Below are 26,078 nucleotides of genomic sequence, written 5' to 3'. Positions count from 1 at the left end.
GCTGTAAGTCTTGTTAGTAGATATATGTCTAATCCTGACAAAGAACATTGGAGGGTAGTTCAGTGGATTTTCAGGTACCTTAGAGACACAGCAGATTTCTGTTTAAAGTTTGGAAGAACTGATAAGGGTCTTATTGGCTATGTGGATTCTGATTATGCTGCTGATCTGGACAGGCGAAGATCACTTACAGGTTATGTGTTTACTGTTGGCAGTTGTGCTGTGAGTTGGAGGACTACTTTACAATCAGTTGTTGCTTTGTCTATTACTGAAGCAGAATATATGGCTATTTGTGAAGCGTGCAAAGAATTAATTTGGCTGAAAGGTTTGTACGCTGAGCTTTGTGGAGTTGAATCTTGCATAAGTTTGCACTGTGACAGTCAAAGTGCAATTTACCTCACTAAAGATCAGATGTTCCATGAGAGAACTAAACACATAGATATCAAGTATCATTTTGTGCGTGATGTGATTGAAGAAGGTAAGCTGAAGGTATGCAAGATTAGTACTTATGATAATCCTGCTGATATGATGACAAAACCTGTTCCTGTTGCTAAGTTTGAGCTGTGCTCAAGCTTAGTTGGTTTAATTGGATAGTCCAAGAGACTATTGTTGGCATCAGTGGTTTTCTATCTTTGTTATGTTCAGGATGAAGGGTTGATTTATGATACAAGATGAATTTGTCTCAAGGTGGAGTTTGTTGGAGTTGTTCCAAATTCACTCCAGGATATAGGCCGGGCTTCTGACGGAGCGAAGCGGAGGCCCGTCACCGGAGGCTTGGGCCGGAGCGTAGCGGAGTCTGAAGCCGGCCCATCGGGTCTCGCCCCTGTGCTCGGGGGATGCGGGGGGCGGAGCCCCCGCGGTACGGTACGGTATATACACCCTTGCTAGGGTTTCGTGGAGACTTGATTCTCTTGTAAGCCGCCATAGGCGTGTAACCCAAAACTCTTGTGATAGTGAGATTGTTGCTGGCTGGTGCCCGTGGTTTTTCCCCTTCACATCGGAGGGGTTTTCTACGTTAAATCGTGTGTCTCCTCTGTGGCTTGATTCTTTACTTCATATTCCTATACGTCGTTCATAACAGTAGATTTGTCAGAATCAGCATATAGCTAAGAAAACACAGAACCCAAGCTCCAGGATGCACTCCCAATTTCACTCCCCTAAAGCTGAAATATTTTTGAATGTGTCACCTCAGTTTTCCCATCTGAAACAATGTAACAAAAAAACATAAGAAGGCACTCGCTTGGAACAAAGAGGCATGCCTATTTTACATTATATTAAATCTGCACCTTTGGATGGTCCTCACGTCCCCTGAACAAGGCAATTGGTTGTACCATGAAATCTGCGACATGAACAACTAAGCAATCTAATCAAGCAGAGATGGTTGTAAAACGTTGTTCAAATAGGCTACATGAAAGCAGATCACTGGAGCAACACGAACAGCTATTTACACGGTGAAAGTATTTATTGTACATCATCGCACCATTCTGCGCAACCATTGCAGGCATCTTAACATGACAGAAAAACAAATAAACAATTCATGGTTTGTAAAAGCAAGTATCGATGTATAGTATGGGACGAACAAAACTTTGCGGGGAATTTTCCTTTTGTTTTGGCAGTCGTTGGCGTGTGAATCTCGTCCGTTTTTTGTGCCGGGATCCCCACTGTTATTATGCTGCTCCCCTGACAGCTTCAGCCTGTGGTAGGATGACGATAGGAATGAATATAAGACAATACAATTACGGAAGATCCTGTAAAAGTTGTGAACGGCAAAAGGTAATACGAATCTAAAATAATAGTAGGCAGTATAAGAACTCCATTATCTCGCCGTGGACAGAAGAGACTATTGCTACTCTACTCAGTATGATGTGGTCGTTGTTCCTTGACATTGTTACAAAAAACCACACCTGCAGACTTCATCTGTTTTTAGTGCATGCTTGTATGGAGAATACATTTGTAAATAGGATTCGTAATGCTTGTACCTAGTAAGACATGAGGCGTATGTGTGTCGGATGCAATGCAGCATTTAACATATTGAATCCAAAGTTCCAAACAAAGCCTATGCTATGAGAACGTGGAGGAGGGGCGTGGAGGAGGAGGGTGCTGAGGGCTGGCGCTGCCGCCGGCGAGGAAGAGGCAGCTAGGGTTCCGTCGAGCGCCCACGGGTCGCCGGGAGGACGCAGCGTAGGGGAAGCCACGACGGCGGCCACCAGAGGGGGGGGGGGGGGGGGGGGGCTAGCCGCGCCACTCCGTGGGCGGGGACGGCCACCGGTGTGTGCTGAAGATGTGCGAACAACAGATCACAATGTCATACATACTTACGTGGGGCAGCCGCGCCGTCAACCACCGGGAGGGGTCGCTCGGTCGCGTCGTGGCCGGGTACGGCGGCCGTCGGGGCCCCCTCGGCGGGGGACGGCCACCCGCGCCACCGGCGCAGCACTCGGCGGGGGGCGCCGTCGCTCCACCCCTGCGGCGCGGTGGGGGGGTGTGGAGGGCGGTGGAGGAGGAGGAGGAGGGTGCTGAGGGCCTGCGCTACCGCCGGCGAGGAAGAGGCAGCTAGGGTTTCGTCGAGCGCCCGCGGGTCGCCGGGAGGATGCAGCGCAGGGGAAGCCGCGACGGCGGCCACCGGGGGGGCCTATCCGCGCCGTTCCGTGGCGGGGGACGGCGACCGGTGTGGCGAGGTCGAGCGCGGCCGCCGCGGCCCGCACGCGCCTGGCGCCACCGCCGCTGTCCGCGTCGGGAGGAAGAGCGAGAGGGAGCGAAGAAAGAGAGAGAGGAGGGGCGAGACGAAGAATCGGGAAGCAGCGGGGGAGGTACTGTAGCATTGGCGGAGTAATTTCTGAGCGTCGATCGCGAATCAGACGGCCAGGGGAATTTGGGGCGACGTGGCCACCCTGGTCGGCGGCCAAACTCTCCCGGCTTAATGATAGTAGATTGATGGCATGGAGAAGAGAGAGATGCACGAAGCGTAAAGCGCGCGAACAGTGGTCCAACAGGCCAGTATGAACATATCTTATGCTTTTTCTAAGTAGACCTATTATTGTGGGCTGAAAGCATTTTGTGCTTTAGGGAAGGACATAGCAGATGCTGCCTACTGTTAGGCAAGTGCACGAACGAGTGGTCATCCAAGCGAAGGTAGTTGGACTTGGACACCGTGTTTGTATATAGCGGTAGAGTAGGATCGGACAACATGAGTCACGGCGCATTGGCACACGGAAATCGCATTGTTTCCCATCACCAGTAGCCCAACGGCATGGATGCAGCTAGAAGAATTGTCTCGCTCTTTGGGAGGTTTAGGAAATGTTCCATGCGACGTGTATGCTTATGGCATGCCAAAGTTTGAGCAGATTCTGATCACAATCCAGAATCCACGGGGTAAACCGGTAAAAGAGAATGCGAAGGGCCTTTTGTGCTGGGTTCCTTGAATCCCGGCCAACCGACGTACTATTGCCGCCATGACCGAGAGTGGTCAGCTAATACAGATGGATGGAGCGATACCACGCACGACACGAAAAATCTTTGGACATTCAGGAGGAATATCCGGACGGCGGAGCTCGCAAGGAAAGAGACGATCGGAATCATCGTCAACCTCATCGAAGAAAGCCGGACGGGACGTCGGCACCAAGTGCTGCAACCGCCCGCGCGTCGCACGCACGTCACCCCATTCATTCCCTGCCAGTTTGGTGCGCCGTACATGACGCGAGATTTTGGTACGACGCGAGCGCGGGCGGAGACGGCAGTTCGCCGGGTGACCGGGACGTGACGCCGACGGCTCCTCCGCCTCCAACGGTTACTGTGGACTGCCGTTGACGGGATTGTCTCGTTGAGTCGGGAGTCAATAGTCCTCTTCATTCGATGCAGTCTACAGTAACTTACGCTTATGGACCGGCGGCGAACGAATGGGGGCGGCCATGTGGCAATGCGTTTCCACGCCGACCTTTGGTTAAGAACCACGTCGTGCGCTCAGGATTGGCCTATGCGCATTGACCGGAACGGGGCCATATATCATTTGATCCTGGGCTGGACCGCCACCGCCCACCAGGAAAACTATCAGCAAGGTAAGCTAAGAACAGTTAACCAGCTGCCAGTTTCTCAAAAAAAAAAAAAAAGAAGAGAGAGAGAGTTAACCAGCTGCCAGCATGCTGTCAAGCAGAAGGTATCCCTAGCAGGGAAATTCTAAAGTAATCATGCTGATTCTTGCCGAAGTCGTGCACTCGGCATTTGATTCAGGGTGTTCGGCTGGTACTCAAAGCACCGGATGATTCAATAGTATTATGTGAGAGTCAAAACAAACTGAAACAAAACCGAGACAAGAACAGCCGAACAGCTGAAACAGGTTTTTGGACTTTTGGTCAGGCAGCAACTGAAAATCATCGCACGGATGGACGGGCTACAAATAAAAATTTAGAATTTAGAATTAGAAAAAGCGAAACAAAAGGAGCAGACGGTGGGGCACCACTAGACTGCTACGTGTACAACAAGTCATTCTTCCCCAAATCAGGCCCCCTTTAGTTTCATCCAAAAACCAAAAAATTTTGTGCAGTACCCATCACATCGAATCTTGCGGCACATGCATGGAGTATTAAATGTAGACGGAAAAAAAAACTAATTACACAGTTAGGTGAGAAATCGCGAGACGAAACTTTCGAACCTAATTAATCTATAATTAGACACTAATTGCTAAATAAAAACGAAAGTGCTACAGTATCCCAAACCTAAAATTTTTTGGATCTAAACACGCCTTCAGCCTCGCTGTTGCAAAGATTCGGAGCACCCGCACTACGCTGCTCTCGCTCTCGGTCTCGCCCATTCCATTTGAACCAAAACCCTCTCCCCTCTTGTCTCCATCCCGGATCAAATCGCCACCGAAAATTCCCCAAAAAACAACAAGCACTTGTTCATCATCAGAGTAAACGCGGTAGAACCCTAGCGCGCCGTTCCTCCGACGACTCACCTCCCACCCACTCACCCACCCCCATGGCGGCCAACCCCTCCACTGGCGCCGACGCCCCCGCGGCCCCGGCGGCGGTGCGGCTCTCGGCGGCGGCGCAGGCGGCCACGATCCAGCCCTCCTCCCCGCGCTTCTTCTTCTCCTCGCTGGCCGGGACCAACCCGGCCTCCCCGCACCGCCGCATCGCCATCGCCGTCGATCTCTCCGACGAGTCCGCCTTCGCCGTCAAGTGGGCCGTGCAGAACTACCTCCGCCCCGGGGACGCCGTCGTGCTGCTGCACGTGCGCCCCACCTCCGTCCTCTACGGCGCCGACTGGGGCTCCATCCCGGTCTCCGTCGCTGACGAGGCCGACGCCGCCGAGGACGCCGCCGCCGCCGCCGTCGAGGGCGGCCCCTCCGAGGAGGAGCTGCAGAAGAAGCGGGAGGAGGACTACGACGCCTTCACCTCCACCAAGGCGCAGGACCTCGCGCAGCCGCTGGTCGACGCCCAGATCCCCTTCAAGATCCACGTCGTTAAAGACCACGACATGAAGGAGCGCCTCTGCCTCGAGGCTGAGCGCCTTGGCCTCTCCGCTATGATCATGGGGAGCCGCGGTTTCGGGGCATCCCGGAAAGGCGGCAAGGGGAGGCTTGGGAGTGTTAGTGATTACTGCGTACACCACTGTGTATGCCCCGTTGTGGTTGTTCGCTACCCTGATGATGCTGCAGGTGCCGGTGGAGATGCAGCAGGGGCGACAGATGAGTTGCACACTGTACCAGAGGACGAACCTGTTTATCACGATGCCCCTGAGGTGCAGAAAGGTCTGCCTCTTTCCTTTTCTTATAACTCATGTTTTCACTTTAATAATAATGCTGATTGACTATTTTGCAATGAAGTGTTTTATGCAACGTTTTAGTACATAACTTTCTGATATGGAAGACAAATGTTAGTACAGTATAGTTGATTCGGTAAGGAATTTCCTTCAGTCATTTTGTTATTTGTTAATCTTTGATCTTTTGTAAAAGTTCTAGCGTCAATGACAAGCCTGATAGCGTGGTGTGTTTCATGGTACTGCTGTCCTCAGGCTTATTTAAAGACCCATAAATCTTTTTGGCCAGGCAAATTAGTTTATGTTAAATCAATTAACTTGCTTCAGGCTCTTGTAAACTGTTAAGAATACTGATATTGTTTAATGCTACATGTTTGCCGGTTCTTTTAGAATTGTACCAGGACAATACCATCGTAGTGGCAAAGCTACAAGTGTACATGAAAGTATGGTGCAGATACATCTGCTTCTGCAGACTGCATATCTTCACTGCTGATATTGCTTTTTTATTCCTTGTTTAATGCAAGAATATGCAATGCAATTTTCCTGTGTATTTTGCTTGTGTATTTTGCTATAAAAAGCTGATGTGCTAAGTTGGTTATGCTGGATAGTGTACATTGAAAGATTGAGGAAATATTTGCTCAGATATGATTTTAACGTGTTTAGAGTAAGCACAAAAAATTTATATTCAAGTGAACAACAATTTTGCAGATATTAAGCAAACACTGAACCTTGCCAGACAGAATTATAATGTCAATAGCTATATTATTAGTTGCGTGTGGCAGGGCTGGCAAGAGTTGGGCGTGTTACATCTCTAGTTACTTTTTTTATGAGTGTATAGGCTGATTGATAAATCGCTATTTTATTTTAAATTTTTAATAGTTCAATACTCACTGTAGAAGTTTATCATAAATCAGAATGGTAGACTATGCTTTCCAGTTGAATAAATAGGGAAAATTTGCATCATGGGACAATAACTCCAGTAGCTCAGATGCTTTGCCAAAGTTGCACATAGCTACTTAGCTTGCTTTGCAATTTAATCAAACTAGTTCAAGACTGCCTGCTTAAAATTAGTCTCTCTTTTTCTTAGGTCTAATCTGTCACACATTTAAGGTTGTCACTAAAGCAGAAGTTTATTCACTACCACCTTCGTGGAGGGTTTTCCACTTCAAAGTGTTTGCTTGTTTGGAAGGTTTTGCCTAGTGACACAGACATTTAAAAACATCGCGTACTTCAGAAATCTAGAATATTTTTTTTCTAATTAAAAACAGTTGTCTCAACATAGCAGGTCCCAAGCCCTGGTAAAGGAGGAGGGTTGTGATAGGCATGGCGAGCCAACGTTAAATCTAGCCATTCTAATGGAGATGAAACCCGAAAGAAAACCGTTGGGGCGTAACCCTCTTAGTGACGCGCCATATTGGAACCCGGGTATGGTGTTAAATGAGCAAGGGCCAGGTCGTCACCCCCGTGATGCGCCCGTGTCGCGATCTGGGCACAGTGTCAAGTGAGCAAGGATCGGGTCGTCGCATCCTTAGTGGCGCACTACATCGGCGCCCGGGTGTAGTGAAAAATGAGCAAGGGTCTTCACATCTGAGTCAACGGGTGTGAAGGGTAAGGAAGCTAGTCGAACCAACTAGGATCCGTTTAGGTAGTTGGAATGTAGGGTCGCTTACAGGTAAGTTATGAGAATTAGTTGATACCGCGACTAGGAGGCGTGTAAATATATTATGCGTTCAAGAGACTAAATGGAAGGGTCAGGAGGCGAAGGAGGTGGACAATACATGTTTCAAGCTTTGGTACACAAGGACAGTCGCGAATAGAAATGGAGTAGGAGTTTTGATTGATAAAATCATCAAGAATAGTGTGGTGGGAGTGAGAAGGCAAGGAGATAGGATTATCTTAGTCAAGCTTGTCATTGGTGATATGGTCTTGAACGTGATTAGTGCGTATGCCCCCCAAGTAGGCCTCGATGAGAGTGCTAAGAGACAGTTCTGGGAAGACTTAGATGGCCTGATTAGAGCTGTACCAAGTAGTGAGAAGCTTTTTATATGAGATCTTAATGGGCATGTAGGTACTACAAGCGTAGGTTTCGAGGCAGTTCATGGAGGTTTTGGGTATGGTAGTAGGAATAAGGAGGGGGAGGAAGTTCTAGACTTCGCGGTAGCTTTTGACCTGATGATAGCCAACACTTTCTTTAGAAAGAGAGAATCTCATCTAGTGACCTTCAGTAGCGGACAACACTCTAGCCAGATTGACTTTGTCCTCGCAAGAAGAAAGGACAAACGAGCATGCTTGGGTTGCAAGGTGATACCAAGGGAGTGTGTTGTTTCTCAACATAAGCTTTTGGTGGCAGACTTTCGTTTTCAGGTGCGTGCCCGTAGGGATAAACAAGCTAAGATTGAAAGAACAAAGTGGTGGAAACTGAAAGGGGAGATGCTAGGGGTATTCAGGGAAAGGGTTATCAAAGAGGGCTTTTGGAAGGAAGAAGACATAAACAACATGTGGGAGAAGATGGCAACCAACATCCGGAAGGTGGCCTCAGAGGTGTGTGGAGTAACCAAAGGAAGTGGAGGCGAGGCTAAAGATACTTGGTGGTGGAACGAGGAAGTCCAAAGGGTTATTAAGGAGAAGAAAGAATGCTATAGACGCTTGTACCATGACAGGAGCGTGGACAACATAGAGAAGTACAAGGTGGCAAAGAAGACTGCAAAGCGAGCTGTAAGTGTGGCAAAGGGTAGAGCGTACGAGGATCTTTACCAACATTTGGGTACGAAGGAAGGAGAGAAGGACATTTATAGGATGGCTAGGGTTCGTGAGAGAAAAGGAACTTCAACCAAGTTAAGTGCATTAAGGATGAAAGGGAGCATCTCTTGGTGAAGTTGGATGAGATTCGACATCGATGGCAAGAGTATTTTGACAAATTGTTCAATGGTGAGAATACGGACACAACCTTTTAGTTGGATGACTCTTTTGATGACACCAATAGGCGCTTTATGCAGAGAGTCCAAGAATTTGAGGTCAGAGAGGCGTTGAAAAGGATGAAAGGAGGTAAGGCGATGGGACCGGATGGTATCCCAATCGAGGTGTGGAGATGCCTCGGTGACATAGCTATAGTATGGCTAACCAAGCTGTTCAATCATATTTTTTGATCGAACAAGATGCTTGACGAGTGGAGAAGTATATTGGTATCGATCTACAAGAATAAAGGGGATATTCAAAGTTATACTAATTACCGGGGAATTAAGGTGATGAGCCATACTACGAAGCTATGGGAGAGAGTTATCGAGCATCGCTTGAGAGCAATAACGCGGGTCTCTATGAACAAATTTGGTTTCATGCCCGGTAGGTCAACCATGGAAGCAATTTTCTTAATAAGACAAGTTATGGAGTGGTATAGGGAGAAGAAGGACCTACACATGGTTTTTATTGACTTGGAGAAGGCTTATGACAAAATACCAAGGAATGTTATGTGGTGGGCTTTGGACAAACATAAAGTCCCAACGAAGTACGTCGGGCTTATTAAGGACGTGTACAACAATGTTGTGACTAGTGTTCGAACAAGTGATGGAGACACGAATGACTTCTCGATTAGGATAGGACTACATCAAGGGTTAGCTTTGAGCCCTTATCTGTTTGCCTTGGTGATGGATGAGGTCACAAGGGACATACAAGGAGATATCCCTTGGTGTATGCTTTTCGCGGACGATGTAGTGCTAGTTGATGAAAGTCGGACATGAGTTAATCAAAAACTGGAGTTATGGCGGGAGACTTTGGAGTTCAAAGGTTTTAGACTCAGCAGAACTAAAATTGAGTATATGATATGTGACTTCGGCACTACTACTCGGGAGGAGGAAGATATTAGTTTGGAAGGTCAAGTAGTGCCTAGGAAGGATACCTTTCGATGTTTAGGATCAATGCTACATAGAGACGGGGATATTGATGAAGATGTTAGCCATAGAATCAAAGCAGAGTGGATGAAGTGGCGCCAAGCATCTGGTGTCCTATGTGACAAAAAGATACCACAGAAGCTAAAAGGTAAGTTTTATAGGACGGTGATTAGACCTGCTATGTTGTATGGTGCAGAATGTTGGCCTACGAAAAGACGACATGTTCAACGGATAAGTGTCGCGGAAATGCGTATGTTGCGTTGGATTTGCGGTCATACAAGAAGGGATCGAGTTCGGAACGATGATATACGTGATAGATTAGGGGTAGCACCAATTGAAGTAAAGCTTCTTCAACACCGGTTGAGATGGTTTGGACATGTCCAACGGAGACCTCCAGAGGCACCGGTGCGTAGTGGAATCCTAAGCCAGGATAGTAACGTGAAGAGCGGCAGAGGAAGACCGAAGTTGACTTGGGTAGAGGCAATAAAAGGAGACTTGAAAGGATAGAATATACCTAAAGATTTAGCCTTAGATAGGAGTACTTGAAAAACAGCTATTCACGTGCCTGAACCTGGATTGCTTCTGCTGGGTTTCAACTCTAGCCTACCCCAACTTGTTTGGGACTTAAAGGCTTTGTTGTTGTTGTTGTTGTTAAAAACAGTGTTTAAAAGGCGGCTAGGCGTCCAGGCGAGTGCTGGGTCCACTGGACGCCTAGGTGGCACCTAGGCGACAAGTCGCCACTGTTTCCCAAGGTGAGCTGGGTACGCTTGGACGCCTAGGCGACACCTTTGAAACGCTGGTTAAAAATTATCTTGATTGTCCGCCTCTCTAATCCTTTACGCATCTAGAGTATTTGTGTCACTTCTATGGTGGTATCGGCCCCCTCCTTTTTTCTGTTTATTCTTATGCCCTGACAAGGGTCCTCCGTATTGCTACTGCCATGCTGTTATCATGCCATCCTCACTTCTCTTATTGCCTTGGTGTTACTACTCTGTTACTTTCATCCTCTCATGTTGTTACTTCTCCCTAGTTGCATTAAATGAGAACCAACATTGTCATTAAACCGCTTCAAACTACAGATCATCCACATATTATTGATTGAAGCATACCATTTTATCATCTTATTTTTCATTTATAAGTAACCATGCTGTGGATATAGTTACTGTTGTCTGCTAGCTCAAGAACACAAGCTATTCTTCTTACTTGGAAGTTGTTTGGAACAAATGGATCTGGACTAGGGGCCTTATTGGTTTGTTGGCCCTGTTGCCATCACCATTTTTTTATTCTTAGCTTGTGGGCAACTTGTGACAGTAGGTACAGGGAGTTTAACATGTCCTTGGTTGCAGAAAATTGTAACAAAAGATTAAAAAAAAACAAGACAGGGATATTTTCCCTACACGATTGAACTGTATGATGTGCTAGGTCCTTCAGTTTGGGATATAATTGTCCTACTGGTTTCTGAGTGTTGGCAACTTACTGATGATAGTTTGAGATACAAAAATGCTTTGGTCCTTGTGTACATCTATTTGTTGTTCATATGCAGTTTTCCATCAGAGGATAGAACACATTTCATATGCAGTTGCCTTTTGAATATTCTTTGAGAAAAAAAAATGTTTGAGTAGAATACTGGTGCCGATGTTCTATGATGCCATATTTTAACTCGATTTTGCAAGAACAGTATCGCTGCATTAGCACTGTGTTTGCTTGTTATTTCATCTAGTTTGATGGAGCATATATTCATTTGCTCTCATGTCTTGCATGTTGGGTGCCCCTATTTGACAATTGACAAAAACATGACCAGTCACTTCGTCGTATGCCAATCTTTGCTTTCTTGAACCTCATAATCAGCCTGCTATCCAACTTTTGTGGTGTGGAAATCGACTTGTTGACATATGTTGCTTGCTTGATTCTGATTCCACTGTATCTGTGGATGCAGAAAACTGAGGTAATGGCCGCAAGCAGCTGGAGAACGAGGAAAACATGAGGCTTGTATTGTAGTGAGGCGATCCTGTGTATCTGGAAGATGGGACCGGCTGTTTATCTTTGGTTCTGTATATCAACTGCGTATCATGATCAGCTGGCTGCTTCCCGTTTGAGTTTCATATCGGAGTCCTAGATCATCGGAGTCTTTGTTGGTTTGCTTGTGAGATGTTTATGTCGTCGACACTCGACACCATGTACTCTTCCCGTGGGTAGAAGCTGTATTGCAGATGCTTATGCTGGGGGCTGGGCTCTCCTGTCTTGTTTTGCGGAGCCGGTGATGAGCTTTATGTTCTCAAATGGTAGCTATCTACACGGTATCATCTGCTCTATTCAGCCTGTTTACTGTATTGGATACTTGTTAATGGAGAACCGCTACTTTTCTGTATTTATTACTCCTCCGATATTGGATAGAATAATTGCTTAGCTGGACATTTTTTGCTGTTAAAATCATCAGCTTATGCGTGCATGCTACACGTTTGTATTTTTTACTGGTTTGTGAAGAATTTATTAGAAATAAATTTGTCAAAAGAAATGCCATGTAAGCCGCTTCTAGATCAGTACCCCCTCTTTCTCAAATAAGTGCACATTTCGTATTTCATGAAATTTATCTAGATTTATAAAAAAACAGTATGTATATTTAAATTTGTTTACTAAAAAATATGTGGCGTGATTATTCTAATGAATTTTATTTGTTATAATAAATATTAGTATTTGGTTAAATTTGAGATTAGTTAACTCTAAAAATGCGAGTTGTGCACTTGTGTTGGAAGTGGGAGTACGCGTGCAGTGAATTTTTTCGATTTGGCGCGCCGCGCGCTCGTGCCGCTTTCCCTCCCCCCTTTTGTTTTCCCTTTTCAAAAGGGCCGCTAAAAACTCGATCCCACGTACCCGCAGCGCAGCAACAGGAACAGGCTGAGCGAAGCGAGGGGGCGGCGAGGTTAGACTATCTCCGGCGAGGCTACAGTCAAAGTGTACAATATCCATTCAACCTCTCCAACAACCGAACCTAAAAATCTATTGCAGGTTGATTTGGGGGCCGGAAGACAGTCTTAGGAGAGGCATCCGCATCGGCATCGTCATCGGCATCGGCATCCAGCAAAGGCGGCGAGCCATGGAGGAGGGCCTGGTATCGGTGGACAAGTTCTCTGGCGGCAGCCAGGCCTACTTCCTGACGCACCTCCACCAGGACCACACCCGTGGTCTTGGCGCGGCGGGCGGGTGGCGCCATGGCCCGCTCTACTGCTCCCCGACCACGGCGCGCCTCCTCCCCATCCGCTTCCCCGGAATCGACGCCTCCCTCATCCGCCCGCTCGCTCCAGGTGCCTCTGCCTCCATCTCCCTATCCTCTCCCTCCTCCGGCCAGTCCCTCTCCCTCCGCGTCACTGCCATCCCCGCGCTCCACTGCCCCGGTACGTCACGTCGCCACCCCTCCTGATTCGCTCGCTTCACTGTTTTCTCTACACGATTGGCACGGAACCACTGATCTTCGGCTGGTTTCCGTGGCCGACGCGCCCCTCCGCGCAGGATCGCTCATGTACCTCTTCCGCGGAGACCTCGGATGCATGCTGTACACGGGGGACTTCCGGTGGGAGCTCGGGTGCGATAAAGCGCGGCGGGCGAAGCAGGCTTTACTGGACGCGCTCGGCGGGGATACCATTGATGTGCTCTATCTGGACAACACCTACTGCCACCCGTCACTCTACTTCCCTCCACGCCCCGTCGTCGCTGAGCAGGTCAGTTTCGCTTAAACACAAGCGTGATTATTATGCCAATTTATGTCTTCTTCGCATAATGGTTCAGTTTACCGCTGATGATGCCCTTACTCGAAACATCATTTTTGGAACAATTACATCTGACATATAGGACGGGTTAAATAATTTGATGATAAATTCAGTGAAATACTGATGCCTGAATGTCATCAGGAATACACTTCCGTGCACATTGTTTTTTTTAAGCAATGGCAGGAGCTCTACCTTTCAATTAAGAAGAATAGAATTGGCCTAGTTTATAAGGGAAACTCGGCCTAAAAACCTTACAGAGGCACAGATTAGAACACAGGAAATACCCACAGCACCAGAACACGATAGCCCTGGCGACTAACACACAGAGGTAACACACCAAACCAAACGACGCCCACCACGTGTCCTCATTGCCGAGCTGATCACAAGCAGCAAAAACCAGCTCCGGCTTCCCATGGTGAACAACAGCTAAACGCCCAGACATCCTCCCATGACGATTTGCCTCGACATGGCTGGTCCGTCGAGGCCACTGAGTGCCACCAGCGCCTTGATGATAAGGTCGGACATCGAACCTTTGAAGAGGTTGAGGTAGCACTGCAAGGTCATCTCTATAGTTTCGCTTTCTTCCTGTGTGACGCCCAACCGCTTCATGAGCACTTGCCTTGCTTTGCTCTGCGCATCACCACGCGGCCAAGCAATGGCTGCTAGACGCGCACTGCACCGGGACGGCTTGCTTGGCCTCTTCTTTTCCCTCCGTGGCTTCACTAGTCCATGTTGTGGAGGAAGCAGGGGTTGTTGGATAGGCTTGGTTATTGACTGGATGAAGTTTGCCAACGCTACCTTATGTGCAGACTGGCCAGCATCGTCTGGCGAAGGTGGCGAAGTGTGTTCCTGTCCTCCAATGTCCATGCAAGGCTTGGCCCCAGCGGCAGCCCCAAAGCCACGATGGGGGCGTTCAGACCCGCAGCACGGACGCCTGGTGTACACGCAACCCGGGCGAAAACGACACCTCCTCAACCTGAGCCTCGTTGCCCCCTCCAAGGTCGCCTTTGCCAGTTTTGTATCCTCGAGCTGATGGCATGTTAGCACAGGGGACGATGCATCAATCTCCACAGGACAAGAGGGCTCAACATTTGTGTCGATCTCCACAGGACAAGAGGGCTCAACATTTGTTGAGATTGGGGAGAGTAGAAGTGAGTCGGATTCCCCACCAGCATCATGAGTAGGTGAGCAACATGAGATGGAGTGTAATGGGGGTTCCTTAGCTGCAACAATCTCTATTTGAAGAAGGGCATCTTCGACATCCTGGATTGTAACCTTCGGTATTGCTGATCCGTTGGACGAAGAAGAATTGATCTTGTTGAATGTTGTCGCGACTTTCCCTTTGGAACCACTAGGGGCAATCTCCTTGGTCCTGTGAAGTTGGTCTCCCTAGCTCTTTGGTTCCTGGCTCGGTTCAGTTATTGTCGCTTGGTTCACGCCTGACCAGTCTTGATTCAACGCCGAAGGTATCTTCAGCTTTTCTGCCATGGCATGTATCTAAAGCACAAGATTCTCCGCTAGCTTCATCCATTTTTTGCTGGACTCTTGCAACTTTTGCAGTTGTGCATTGAGCAACAGGGATAATTCACTAAGCAAGCTTTGTATCCCTGTGTCAAGCATCTTCTTGATTTTGTGCGGAAGATAATTAGCATGTTCGGTAAAGAAATGCTGAACTGTAGGATCAGCGCTCCTTAGGCGCAGACGCTCGGTGCGACAATTATTTTGGTGACCTGATGATTGTTCCTCCCGTGGAAGACCTTGCGGCAGAGGTGGATGACAAGGCATGGCCGATTGATGGGGATGTTGGTGACGCTGACGACAATCCCGCTCACGATGGCCCGAGCGGCAGCACTGGAAGCAGGTGATGGGCTCTCGGCAAGCGGCAGCCTAGTGACCTCGTGCAAGGCAAATGAAGCAGCGGCCTTCAATGATCTTCCGAATGCGGGGAGAGAGACGAGTCATGCTCCCATCTTTGCAACTTGGATGGGTTGGTGAGCGGCGCAGCTCCTCCCGTGGATACTCAACCTTTCTCCACCAGGTGTTCCTAGATGACTTGATGCTTGAAGAAGCAGAGTACGAAGGGCTGTCAGCGAAGCGAACTCGAAGACCTGCACAACGGGGAGGAACTTCACGGCGAGCAGGATCTATGATAATTGATTTAAGCTTGTGGCCCTGCGGCTGCTGGTGATGATTTTTGCCCGACGAAGAAAGCTTCATGATATCGGCGTAGGTAAGGCTTGTCTTGGGCTCTGACTCGGGCGTTGGAGGCACTACTAGGTCGTCGTCAGGCTGTGGCCGACGTTGATTGAGTGGCGGCGGCGGCGGCGGAGTGTCCACGGAGCTATGTAGATCAGTTGTCGACAAGTTGGGGATGGATCGTTGTTGGTCGAAGTTGCAACTGTTGGGAGGTGACTGTTCCAGCATTGGTGCGTCGAGAGGCGGCGACGATGAATGTGCCCAGGATCCACCAGGACGAGGAAGCAGTGGTGGCGAGTCCACCAACAGGACCTCATCCACATCCTCATCGTCGGAATCGAGCTCCAAATGGTTGCTAGAACCGGGCTCCGAGTGGTGGATGTTGTTGGGAGAAGGTGGATCCACAGCAGGGGGCATTGATCCGAAGCGGAATGTGGAGGCGGAGGCTTTTGGTGACGGCGATGACGCGTGAGGCCGAAGCGATGGTGGGTCGAGCATGACGGGGATGGAGGCTTGAGCAGCGTGGTCTTGATCTTCGTTCGTGGGCTTGGTGGCAAGCTTGGTGGCCATGGTCGACATCGGCTTGACAATGGCCTTGCCAGGGTTGGGACTAGCGTCGGCGGCGAGGCAGGCAGACGACTACTTGACGCAGCTCCTCCCCCGCAGCTAGCTTTCTAGTGGCGACGAGTTTCCCCAGTGCGGAGCTTCCCCGCAGTCGGCTGGCGAGCAGTGCCCGCGAGCAACATCCACGAACTAGGAGCTCACATCGTGGCTAGGTCAGGCTCGTCGCCGCGCCCGTTGTCCCTGGCGACGCGGAGGGCGTCGGCCCAGGCGAACCCCGCCGAGGGAGTGGGTGGCGCGGCAGAGGAGGCGGAGAAGCGGAGGCGGCAACTGGTGTCAGTTGACGCTATTGTAGGCTATTCCGGCTCCATGGTCGCTAGATCCTCCACCTAGGCCTCCGTCGCGGGCTCCTCTGGCTGCGGATCCGCGTTCCCATATACCTCTGGCGGCAGATCTTGGGGACGTCGGCTTCCTTAGCGGCAGGGTGGATGGAGACGACGCGGAGCGGCCCGCAGGCGGCGTGCAGGCAGCACGTGCGAGGGGCGCGGCGTGGGCGCTGGCACGGGCCGGTGGCGGCGGAGCAGCACGGGTGCTGGAGCGTCAAAGAGCGCCCATACCTCCTTCCGTGCACATTGTAGAGCGTATCGTGAGTTGTCAATGGGATATTGTTACTGTTTAATTCTGTTTGAATCTCTTGGTTCACCTTGAGCATGCATCTTGACTCATGACACAACTAATAATTAGTGTTTCCTTGAAAAAACAGTCTAGCATAGTTTTTTGTTGCTGAATGACAAGTGAAATCTAATGTGCACATATTGGTTGCTTAAGTTGTAGTAGCCATCATGCCTACAGTAAATGAGTATGGATTGGGATTGCTGTCCTACTAGTGCTGCCACTGTGAACAGCCTGCAATAAAATGTCAATAGCAACATGTAAACAGATTGTCTATGCTTATGTTTCATGTGTTGAATGTACTGAACTAGCCAAAATAGACATCAATGTAGTTCATCAATCTGTGATTGTCGGTGCTTATGTTTCTTATTTTTGAAATGCAGGTGGTTGATATTATTCGGGCACATCCTGATCATGAAGTTATCATTGGTGTTGATACTCTTGGAAAAGAAGACCTCTTACTTCATATATCTAGAGCTCTACAGACGAAGGTTATAGACTTCTTTTCTCAACATACTCCATTTTATACCCTTGAGTCTTGACAGAACATTGATGAGTGATGATGACTAATTTCTTTTGAGAAACAACTAAAGTAGCCATGGCTGATGCTCTATGTTTCAACATTAACTTGCTTTTCAGATTAGTATATGCAGGCTATAACTAAGTTGAGCTGCAAACAATTGATATGCTAACTGCTAGTTTAACTAATTTTCTAAATATTACACGTCCAGCTTCCTTACTCCAGAATGTTTTCCTTCAATTTTCTCATCAGATTTGGGTTTGGCCCCAGCGCCTACTGACAATACACCTTCTAGGGATTGACGAAAACCATGAGATTTTTACCACACAGACGAGTTTGACTAGGATCCGTGCTGTTCCAAGGTACAGTGTCACCATTGATAATCTTGAAGCTCTAAACACAGTGTGCCCCACTATAGGGATCATGCCTTCTGGTATTCCTTGGCTTTGGAAGAGCAGCAAAGGAAAGGTCAAATCCAAAGGTAGATCATCAGTGAAGTCTATCAAGTGCTTAGGGAGAGGTGAAGGCCTAACAGAAATGGACTACAATCCCTTGTCGCCACCGAAGCTGTTTGACAAGGATTCTTACGCTTTGCCATATTCTGGGCATGCTTGCTTTTCAGAGCTGGAGGATTTTATGCATACAGCGCGTCCATCAACAGTCATAGGAATCGTCGGCTCATCGTTCTGCTATGTGAATCCTCGTCACCACTTCAGACATCTTTGTTTAGACAGTAATGTTAATGATGACAGGACGCCCATAAAAAACAAGGGTGGGGATAATGATAATAAGTTAACACCAAAGAGAAGGCGAAATGGTTCTGTGACTCCAGAAGAGAGGAAGGTCAAGATCTACAGTTCAAGTCTGTATAGAAGCAAAGTTACAATGAAAAGGAGGGAGTGCTGCGGTGCAAGGATTGATGACACTGAAGAACACATTGGTGTTGCCTGAGTTATTGCTCCCCAAGTAAGGTTATGCTTTTGTAAATATTAACAGCTGGATGGCGGAAGGCTTGAAGCAATGAGATGGGATATGTTGTTCAAAGCCCAAAGTTAACAACTTGCCGGCCAGGAATCAAGATGCGGAATCTGCTATCTGTTCCTTAGAACCCTGTCGTGGTAGCAAGTGCCATTCCTTTTGTGATGCTGTTCAGTAGTTACATTGCTGAAAGTTTGTATGCTTGTTAGTTGCTACTAATACATTTCTTTTTTTCCTTATCAGCTATTGATAAGTTTAATTACGGCCTATATACATCACTGAAAGTGACTGGAATAAGAGATCTTAAAACCTACCGCGAATTGGAGCTCCCTCCGCGCTTCACGGAGTCGCGGGGTACCTGCCGTATCGACACATAGCAGCACAGCGTGTATCAGCGTCTGAGCACGTGCCTCGTCTGAATTTTTTACAATTTGGTCCTTTTTTTGAAAGTTTCTCACAAATAGACCTCTGACGGAAAGAATTCAGGAAATGGACCCTTAGCTCGACGCCATTTATGCTGGCGCCGAGCTCGGCGCCACCGCCTTTGGCGCCGAGCTCCTGGGCACGGTTGGTGCCCTGCTAGGGGGCTCGGCGCCAGAGTGGTTGGCGTCGAGCTTGGAAATATCTACCCCGCGCTGGTCCTCTCTTCTTCCTCTCGCGCCCTAGCCCTGGCCCGTGTCGCCGCCACCTCCGCGCCACCGCGCCCGCGCCGCCGCCGCGCGCCGAGCCTGCGCCTAGCCAGCGCCGACCGCACGCCGTCGCCCCGCGCCACGCTCGCGCCTCGCCGCCGAGCCCACGCCACGGCTGCCCTCGTGGCCCATGCCGCGCCCGTCGCCGCGCCAAGGCCACCCCGCGCCCCTCGCCGCTCCGAGGCCGCCCCACCCCCCCCCCCCCGCCCCGTGCCGCGCCGAGGCCGCCCCGCCCCGCGCTGTCTCCCGTGGTTGGCCGCCGCGCCGCGCCTTGCCCTCCACCGTCGGCCCTAGGCCGCACCCGTCGAGCCGGACTCGTTGCGCGTAGCCCCGGGCATCCCGCGCTCGCCGCGCGCCACCGCTGTCGTCTGCCGCGCCACCGCCGTCGTCTATCTTCGGCCTGACCCACGCTCATCGTCCGCCGGTCTGGACAGGTAAAAATTATGAATATGCAATGTACTTACTTAGTTGGTATTTGTTATTTATTAGTTAATGTGATGACTTAGTTAGTGATTTAGTGAGATATATATGTAGATAGATAGATAGAAACGTAGACATATAGGCACATAGATATAGTTAGATAGCTACTTAGATATGTAGTTACATTTTTAGTTATCTACATATGATCTAGCTATTTAGTGAGTACATTGTAAATATATTCGTAGTTATTATCTTGATTACTTAGTTTGTAGTTAGAAAATATTTGTTAGGTACTATCTATCGTCTAATTTGGATTAAAGGAAATATGTTTCGTTACTTGTTTGAAATAGATGGATAACCTAGTGACCATATATCATGGAGGCACCGTTGAAAGCGATCGCTATGGATATGTTGAGTTTCTTGACATGCAAAGCGTGCCTGTGCTATTCAATGATATGCCTTCATTTAGTGACATGGTTGCAAGGTCTCGAGAGGAGCTGCATTGCCTTGGAGATGATGACATTGCAGTTGATGGTGTACTGCACCTAGGTTGTCCTCCGAACATCTTTAGGTGAATGATCTCAATTGGTTGTGCGGATCAGTGGGAGAACTATGTAAGATCGACTATGAAGAGCCAGCTGCAATGTTTGGATGTGGTTGTGCGTCGGGTGTTAGTTGATCCCATCCCTCATGGGTTTACCCCAACAATGGATCATCATGCATACATCGACCCTCCCATTCCGGAACCTTACCTGCATGTGCAGATTGCACCTATGGTTCTCGATGCTCAATCTGCCCCCAATATGGTATTTGGAGATGGTTGTCAGACTCATTTTTTCGTGGCAGATCCTCCTTATGAGATCCCTTTGACACAGAATCATCCGAGTAAGTGTCTTAACCGCATGGTTTTTGGGAGCTTACCCCGTTCCTTACATCTATTTTTTTCATTCTTTCCTCATTTCTTTAATAATGTTGCAGGAGACATTCCTGAGAATGTGGATGTGCCCCCTGTTGCTGCGCAAGTGCAGTTTGGAGATGGATTTCGTGGGTCAAATAGTGTTGAAATTATGCATGATTCGGAGCCATATGAGATGGCTAGGGCTGTTGATTCTGATGATGATCGCCCTGTTGGAGAGCTGACGGAGAGTGACGTTGAGATGATGAGGCGTATCTTTCCCGATCGTCGTGATCCTAGAGTTCACGAGTTTAGCGATCTTGCTCATTCCGATCAGGCGTTTGCAGAAGGACGTAATGATGAGCTCCTAGAAGCTCCTGAGGCCGGTCCTAACATGGTAATTGAGAATAGGAGGGTGTTCAATGACCTCCCTACTTTGAAGAGGTGGTTGCAGGCTTTTGTGGTGATACGAAAGAGGCCTTATAGGGTATTGCATTCATATGTGGAGCGCCGTTACACAGTTGTGTGTGACAAAGAATGCTGCCCATGGAGGATTTGTGCAAGGAAGCAACAGGTAGCCGAAAAATGAAAGATCACAAAAGTTGTTGGGCCACACAATTGTGCTGACCATGAACTGACACTGAGGCATCGGCAGTTGACATCTACCCTCATTGCCAAGCGGTTGATGGGAATTTTGTAGGGAGAACCCAACATGAAGGTGAGGACAATTATCAGGATCGTTGAAGCGTTGTATGGAGGATATGTGATAACTTATGGTAAAGCATGGAGGGCTAAGCAGCGAGCATGGAAGATGATATATGGGGACTAGGAGGATGGGTATGAGCAGCTACCAGTTCTTTTCAATGCAATCAAAGCAGTGAATCCTGGCATACATTATGAGTACATCCCAAAACCTAATGCATGGAAGGATGGGAGGTAGATATTCTTCCATGCCTTCTGGTGCTTCCCTCAGTGTGTCGAGGCCTTTAGGCACTGTCGTCCCGTCTTCTCCATTGATGATACGTTCTTGATTGGTAAATACCTGGGCACACTTCTTATAGCCATATCCTATGACATGAACAACAAGTTGGTTCCTTTGGCATTTGCCTTGGTTGAGAAGGAGAACAATGACAGTTGGGGATGGTTCTTGAGGCTAGTCCAGATACACGTGGTTGGGTCTGGCAGGGAGGTTGGCGTCATATCTGATAGGCATCAGGGCATACTTAATGTCATGCGAGAGCAGATACAGGGGTGTGCACCGTTGCACCATCGTTGGTGTACTCGACACCTTGCTGAGAATCTACTCTAGAAGGATGGTGTCAAGGGTAACTTTGATCTGTTCCAGGAGGCTGCTCGACAGCTTGAGGACAAGTACTTTAAGGAAAAGTTGGAGTAGGTCAGAACCGCATCAAATGCAGAAGGTAGACAATGGCTCACTGGTTTGATGAGGGATTTGGAGAAATGGACGAGAGCTCACGACGCTGGTGGCTGGAGGTATGAGTTTTAGTGCAGCAATATGGTAGAGTCATTCAGTAAGTTGCTATTGGGGATACGTGGTATGCCCATGAATGCAATCGTTCAATTCACCTTCTATAAGCTTGTTGTCTGGTTCAACGATAGACATGCCCATGCATTGCAGTTGCGGAGTGATGGAGAGATATGGGCTCCAAAACCAAAGGCATATCTAGAGAAGGCAAGAGAAAGGGCTGGCACACATTAGGTTGCATGCTTTGACCATGCCACAGGGACTTATTAGGTCGAGCATAGGGGTGGTACAATGTTCGATGGCGAGGTCCGAGAGTCAAGGATACATGTGGTTGTCCTCCAAGATGTCAAGTGCACTTATGGTAAACCAAGGCAATACCACTTTGTATGTTCTCATTTGGTGGCAGCAGCTAGGCATCGCAACTATAATATCGAGAGGAGGATACCTCACGAGTTCAGTGTCGACACGCTTGTGAACACATGGAGCCCCCGCTTCGTGCCTTTCCGGGACCCTAGAGAGTGGCCTCCATATGATGGGCCGAAGTACATTGTGGATCCAGCTTACCGTTGGAACAAGCGTGGATCAAGGCAGAGGACGAGGCACAGGATGGTTATGGATCATATACCTGAAAGAACTAGGTGTGTGAGAGGAACTCCATTTGTTACTGATCCCGAGTAGTACGAGTGCGACAAGTGCGGTAGACTTGGCCACAACTCACGAAGTTGCCGTTGGCAGATTAGTGAGGTAGGACTATTGGTTTATAGTATTATTTTATATTTGTCTTATTCATATATTTAATTATGCATGTCTTAATTTATGCTTGTATTTGTGTCAATTACTTATACATTTATAAGTTCATGTTTCATTGTATATTGGAATTCTAATTCATTCACTTTTTTTGTAGGATGGAGCAATTCCACCTGCTCGACCCGACGTACGAGGTGACCCACCGAGGACGTCTCGTTGCGCTGGGGCAGATAATAATCTATAAGTTTTATTCGTACATGTGTTCATGAAGTAACATGTGACTATGTTTTATTCGATGCAGGACCTTCCGCACCTTCGTTCTAGGACCCATAGTGGGTTCTTGGACATTCGGTACGACGACAGGTACACTCCTTTCCTACAGAGAGCTGGCCTGGATGTCATCTCCTTTTAGGTTCATCGTGGGTTGCCCAAGTTCAACTCAGCGGCGATAACTGCGTTGGTAGATAGGTATTAAAGTGAATCATTGCCTCCATTCATGGCCATTTATTCATGCGATTGATTTTTTGACAAGTAATCTTGCTTTGTCTTAAATATAGGTGGCGGCCGGAGACTCACAGCTTCCACCTACCTTTCAAGGAGATGATAGTCTCGCTTCAGGACTGTCAGAAGATGCTAGGCCTAAGGATTCATGGCAACCTAGTCACCGGGCAGTGTAGGTCAGAGGGCTATAGAGCACGAGTGGAGGCCTTCCTTAGGCGTGAGCTTGGTGAGCAAGGGGCTCGCACTTCTGGAGTTCCCATCTCATGGCTACGTGCAGAGTTCGCACAGTGCCCCGAGGAGGCAGATGAGGAGACGGTTGGGTACTACTGCCGGACGTGGATCCTACACCTTTTTGCTTGCATTCTATTTCCTGACGCCACGGGTGACAGTGCGTCCTGGATGTGGATCCACTACCTCAGTGACTAGGACTAGGCGGGTCAGTACAGCTAGGGCTCTGTAGTCTTGTGTTTTCTATGCCGGCAGCTATGCGAGGGGTGTCGTCGGTCTACGTCCAACCCATCACTTGGTGGATGCGTGTACCTGTTACAGCTGTGGATGTGGGCTCGTCTTCCAGTTGGTCGTCCTGAGGTTCTGGCTCATCGTGAGTGGTTCCAAGGTCAGCCTCCAAGTCGCCAGCCGATGTGGGCGTACCTTTGGGACTAGGTCAGGGTTCCGCACATGAGGATAGACCGGGCGTACATTGAGTACACGAACGAGCTAGATACGCTGACGGTGTCTAGTGTAAGTAAATTTTATTTTCCATGCTGCTTTGAAAAGAATTAGTATACCATCTAACATCTTATTTGTACATGTTGCAGGTGGAGTGGGAGCCGTATGGTGGAGAGGACGCACTTCCTTTTTAGCTGAGCAACGTCTATGGGGTCGATGACTACTTCTATAGGATGAGGTGCCCTCTAATCTGCTTTTATGCTGTCGAGTACCACCTGCCAGATAGGGTTGCACGCCAATTTGGAGTGAGACAGCTTTGGCCTATGGCTCTGTTCTCGACTGGCGTTGACTTACACAAGTAAGTGTTTTGATATTTCAAATATCTCATGATGATGGTCTATTTCTATTAATATGGTGACACGTACGTGGATTCATGTAACGATGACATACGTGTACGTTGGATCGTTAGAGGAACAAGAAGATTTTTGACTGGAAGAGGCACCACCAGTCCTACATTGAGGAATGGGAGGAGATGCATGACAACATGGACGACAACAACGAGCCGCACACGAACCGTGAGTTCAGGCGGTACCAAGCTTGGTACCAGCGTGCGACACGGTGCAGGCTAAGGCTACAGTGGACCGAAACTGACTACGCCGACATCGAGTCCTCCGACGATGAAGACACAGCGTATGACCAGTTGACTCATGCAGGAAGGCAGGTGGAGGCAGGACCGATCTTGGACAGAGTGGTAAGCCAATCGCCTTATTTTTTTACGTTGAGTTACATAACAATACATTCGCCGTTCTTGGACCGACGTTAGGAGTTATCTATTGTAGTTAGTGCAACCTTCGAGCCGTATAACCCTTATAATAAGTTAGATTCTTGTACAAAAGAAAATAAAACTAAATGCTATCTGTTCAGAAGTCTTATTATTGAGAACTTTGTTGCTGGGCAATACACTAAAATGCTCAGTTGAAGAGATCGAGCGCGTTCGGCCGAGAGTCAATGACGACTACATACTTGGCTTCCTAGACGTAATATTTAAAATATTCTTTCAAACATATCATTAATACGTTATATTCTTTCAGTTAACATAGTTTTGTACAACAGAGGCTGTCAAGTCGTCTATGCCATGCGACTGGTCGTTGTGGTTGCAGGACAGACACGACGCAAGACATGTATGTTCCTTCCGCAGGAAGAGGAGGCTTAGGTTCCTCTAGTCAAGCAGCTATAGGGGACAGGGACGAGGACGAGGAGGACGACGACAACAATGATGTGGACAAGAGGCACGATGAGCTTGGCCCCTCTCAGCTCCATGATGCTCCCTCGACTCATCCTACACCGCCTCTAGGCACTAGGCGACGCCGTCCGCGTGACCCTTACACTTCAGGCACCAGCGCTCTGGGTCATAAGGGTAAGGGCAAGAGTAAGAGACAGTGAGGGATGTGGTAGGTGTTAGTATGAACTATTATAGATTTTGTATTTACTTTTCTGTAACTATTCAGGACTATATAGACATTGTGGACTATTTAGACTTTGCATAACATATTATGTTGGTTGTGATATTCGTTGTGGTTGCATTATGCTCCTTGGATGATTAAATGTTTGGAATATATATTGATGTCTCTGTTTGTAACTGTCGATGCTCCTAATACAAGACTGTATCTTGCGAATTTTTTCTGTGAACCTTTAATCATACTACACTTGTACAAAGGCACAAATGTAGTATACAGATTAACTATAAATTTATTAGAACGTGTATAATCTAGGAAATATTGTACATATGCTTTGTAGATGAATCTAGGATTACCAAGCAACAATGAACGAATCTATGCTTTTCAGACAATAAACATAGACTTTTCAGATACACGGACAACATCGAATTATCACATCACTGATATAGTACTGGCATGCAAGGAAGCACAACTCCACTCTATCTCCACCATCCATCTTTTGACTGTTTGATCCAAAGGCTAAGATGAAGAGGCACACGGATCGCTGACATGGCACATTGAGAGGCCTCCATTCCTCCTCTCAACCTATAAATAACCACTCACTCCCTCTCATTCACACAAACAACAAGGAAGAAGAACACTCCTCAACATTTGCTTTCGTTGTAGTACCAATGTCTGGAGGGTCGTCCAGAGGGAGAGGAAAGGGGAAGGAAACTACCTGGGGGTGGGAGGGTCCTCTTGGTCCTGATTTCTTTGAGGAATCTCTTTATGAGAGATTTCCAGTTGAGAGCAAAAGTGATTTCACCAAAGAGACACCACTGAGAGGATACGATAAAAGGAAAGAAGAGTGGCCAAAATGCATGCATGGTGAGGACTGCCTAGTGT

At 48.2% G+C, this 26,078-nt stretch overlaps 2 protein-coding genes and 1 long non-coding RNA gene across 3 annotated transcripts; all 3 read left to right on the top strand.

Annotated features, from left to right (window-relative positions):
* The first annotated feature begins 4,763 nt into the window (after nucleotides 1-4,763).
* LOC136456686 (universal stress protein PHOS34-like) lies at nucleotides 4,764-12,006 on the top strand. Its single transcript, XM_066456624.1, has 2 exons — nucleotides 4,764-5,746; nucleotides 11,575-12,006. Exons 1-2 carry the CDS (start codon nucleotides 4,972-4,974, stop codon nucleotides 11,580-11,582), a joined length of 783 nt encoding a protein of 260 aa, XP_066312721.1. The 5' UTR covers nucleotides 4,764-4,971; the 3' UTR covers nucleotides 11,583-12,006.
* Nucleotides 12,007-12,197: 191 nt separating this feature from the next.
* LOC136456685 (uncharacterized) lies at nucleotides 12,198-19,006 on the top strand. The gene is made up of 5 exons (XM_066456623.1): nucleotides 12,198-12,558; nucleotides 12,645-13,030; nucleotides 13,146-13,354; nucleotides 17,215-17,322; nucleotides 17,604-19,006. The coding sequence occupies exons 1-5, from the start codon at nucleotides 12,365-12,367 to the stop codon at nucleotides 18,300-18,302; spliced, it is 1,596 nt and encodes a 531-aa protein (XP_066312720.1). The 5' UTR covers nucleotides 12,198-12,364; the 3' UTR covers nucleotides 18,303-19,006.
* A 252-nt stretch (nucleotides 19,007-19,258) lies between these two features.
* LOC136459164 (uncharacterized) lies at nucleotides 19,259-25,285 on the top strand. Its single transcript, XR_010760157.1, has 5 exons — nucleotides 19,259-19,452; nucleotides 22,724-23,034; nucleotides 23,124-23,808; nucleotides 23,886-24,487; nucleotides 24,828-25,285. It is a non-coding gene; the product is annotated as an uncharacterized lncRNA (long non-coding RNA).
* The last annotated feature ends 793 nt before the right edge of the window (nucleotides 25,286-26,078 follow it).

This window comes from Miscanthus floridulus, chromosome 6 (genome assembly GCF_019320115.1).
Source record: "Miscanthus floridulus cultivar M001 chromosome 6, ASM1932011v1, whole genome shotgun sequence".
Lineage (NCBI taxonomy): Eukaryota > Viridiplantae > Streptophyta > Magnoliopsida > Poales > Poaceae > Miscanthus > Miscanthus floridulus.
Note: the sequence above shows the minus strand (reverse complement) of the source record. Positions and strands in the feature narration are given on the sequence as shown.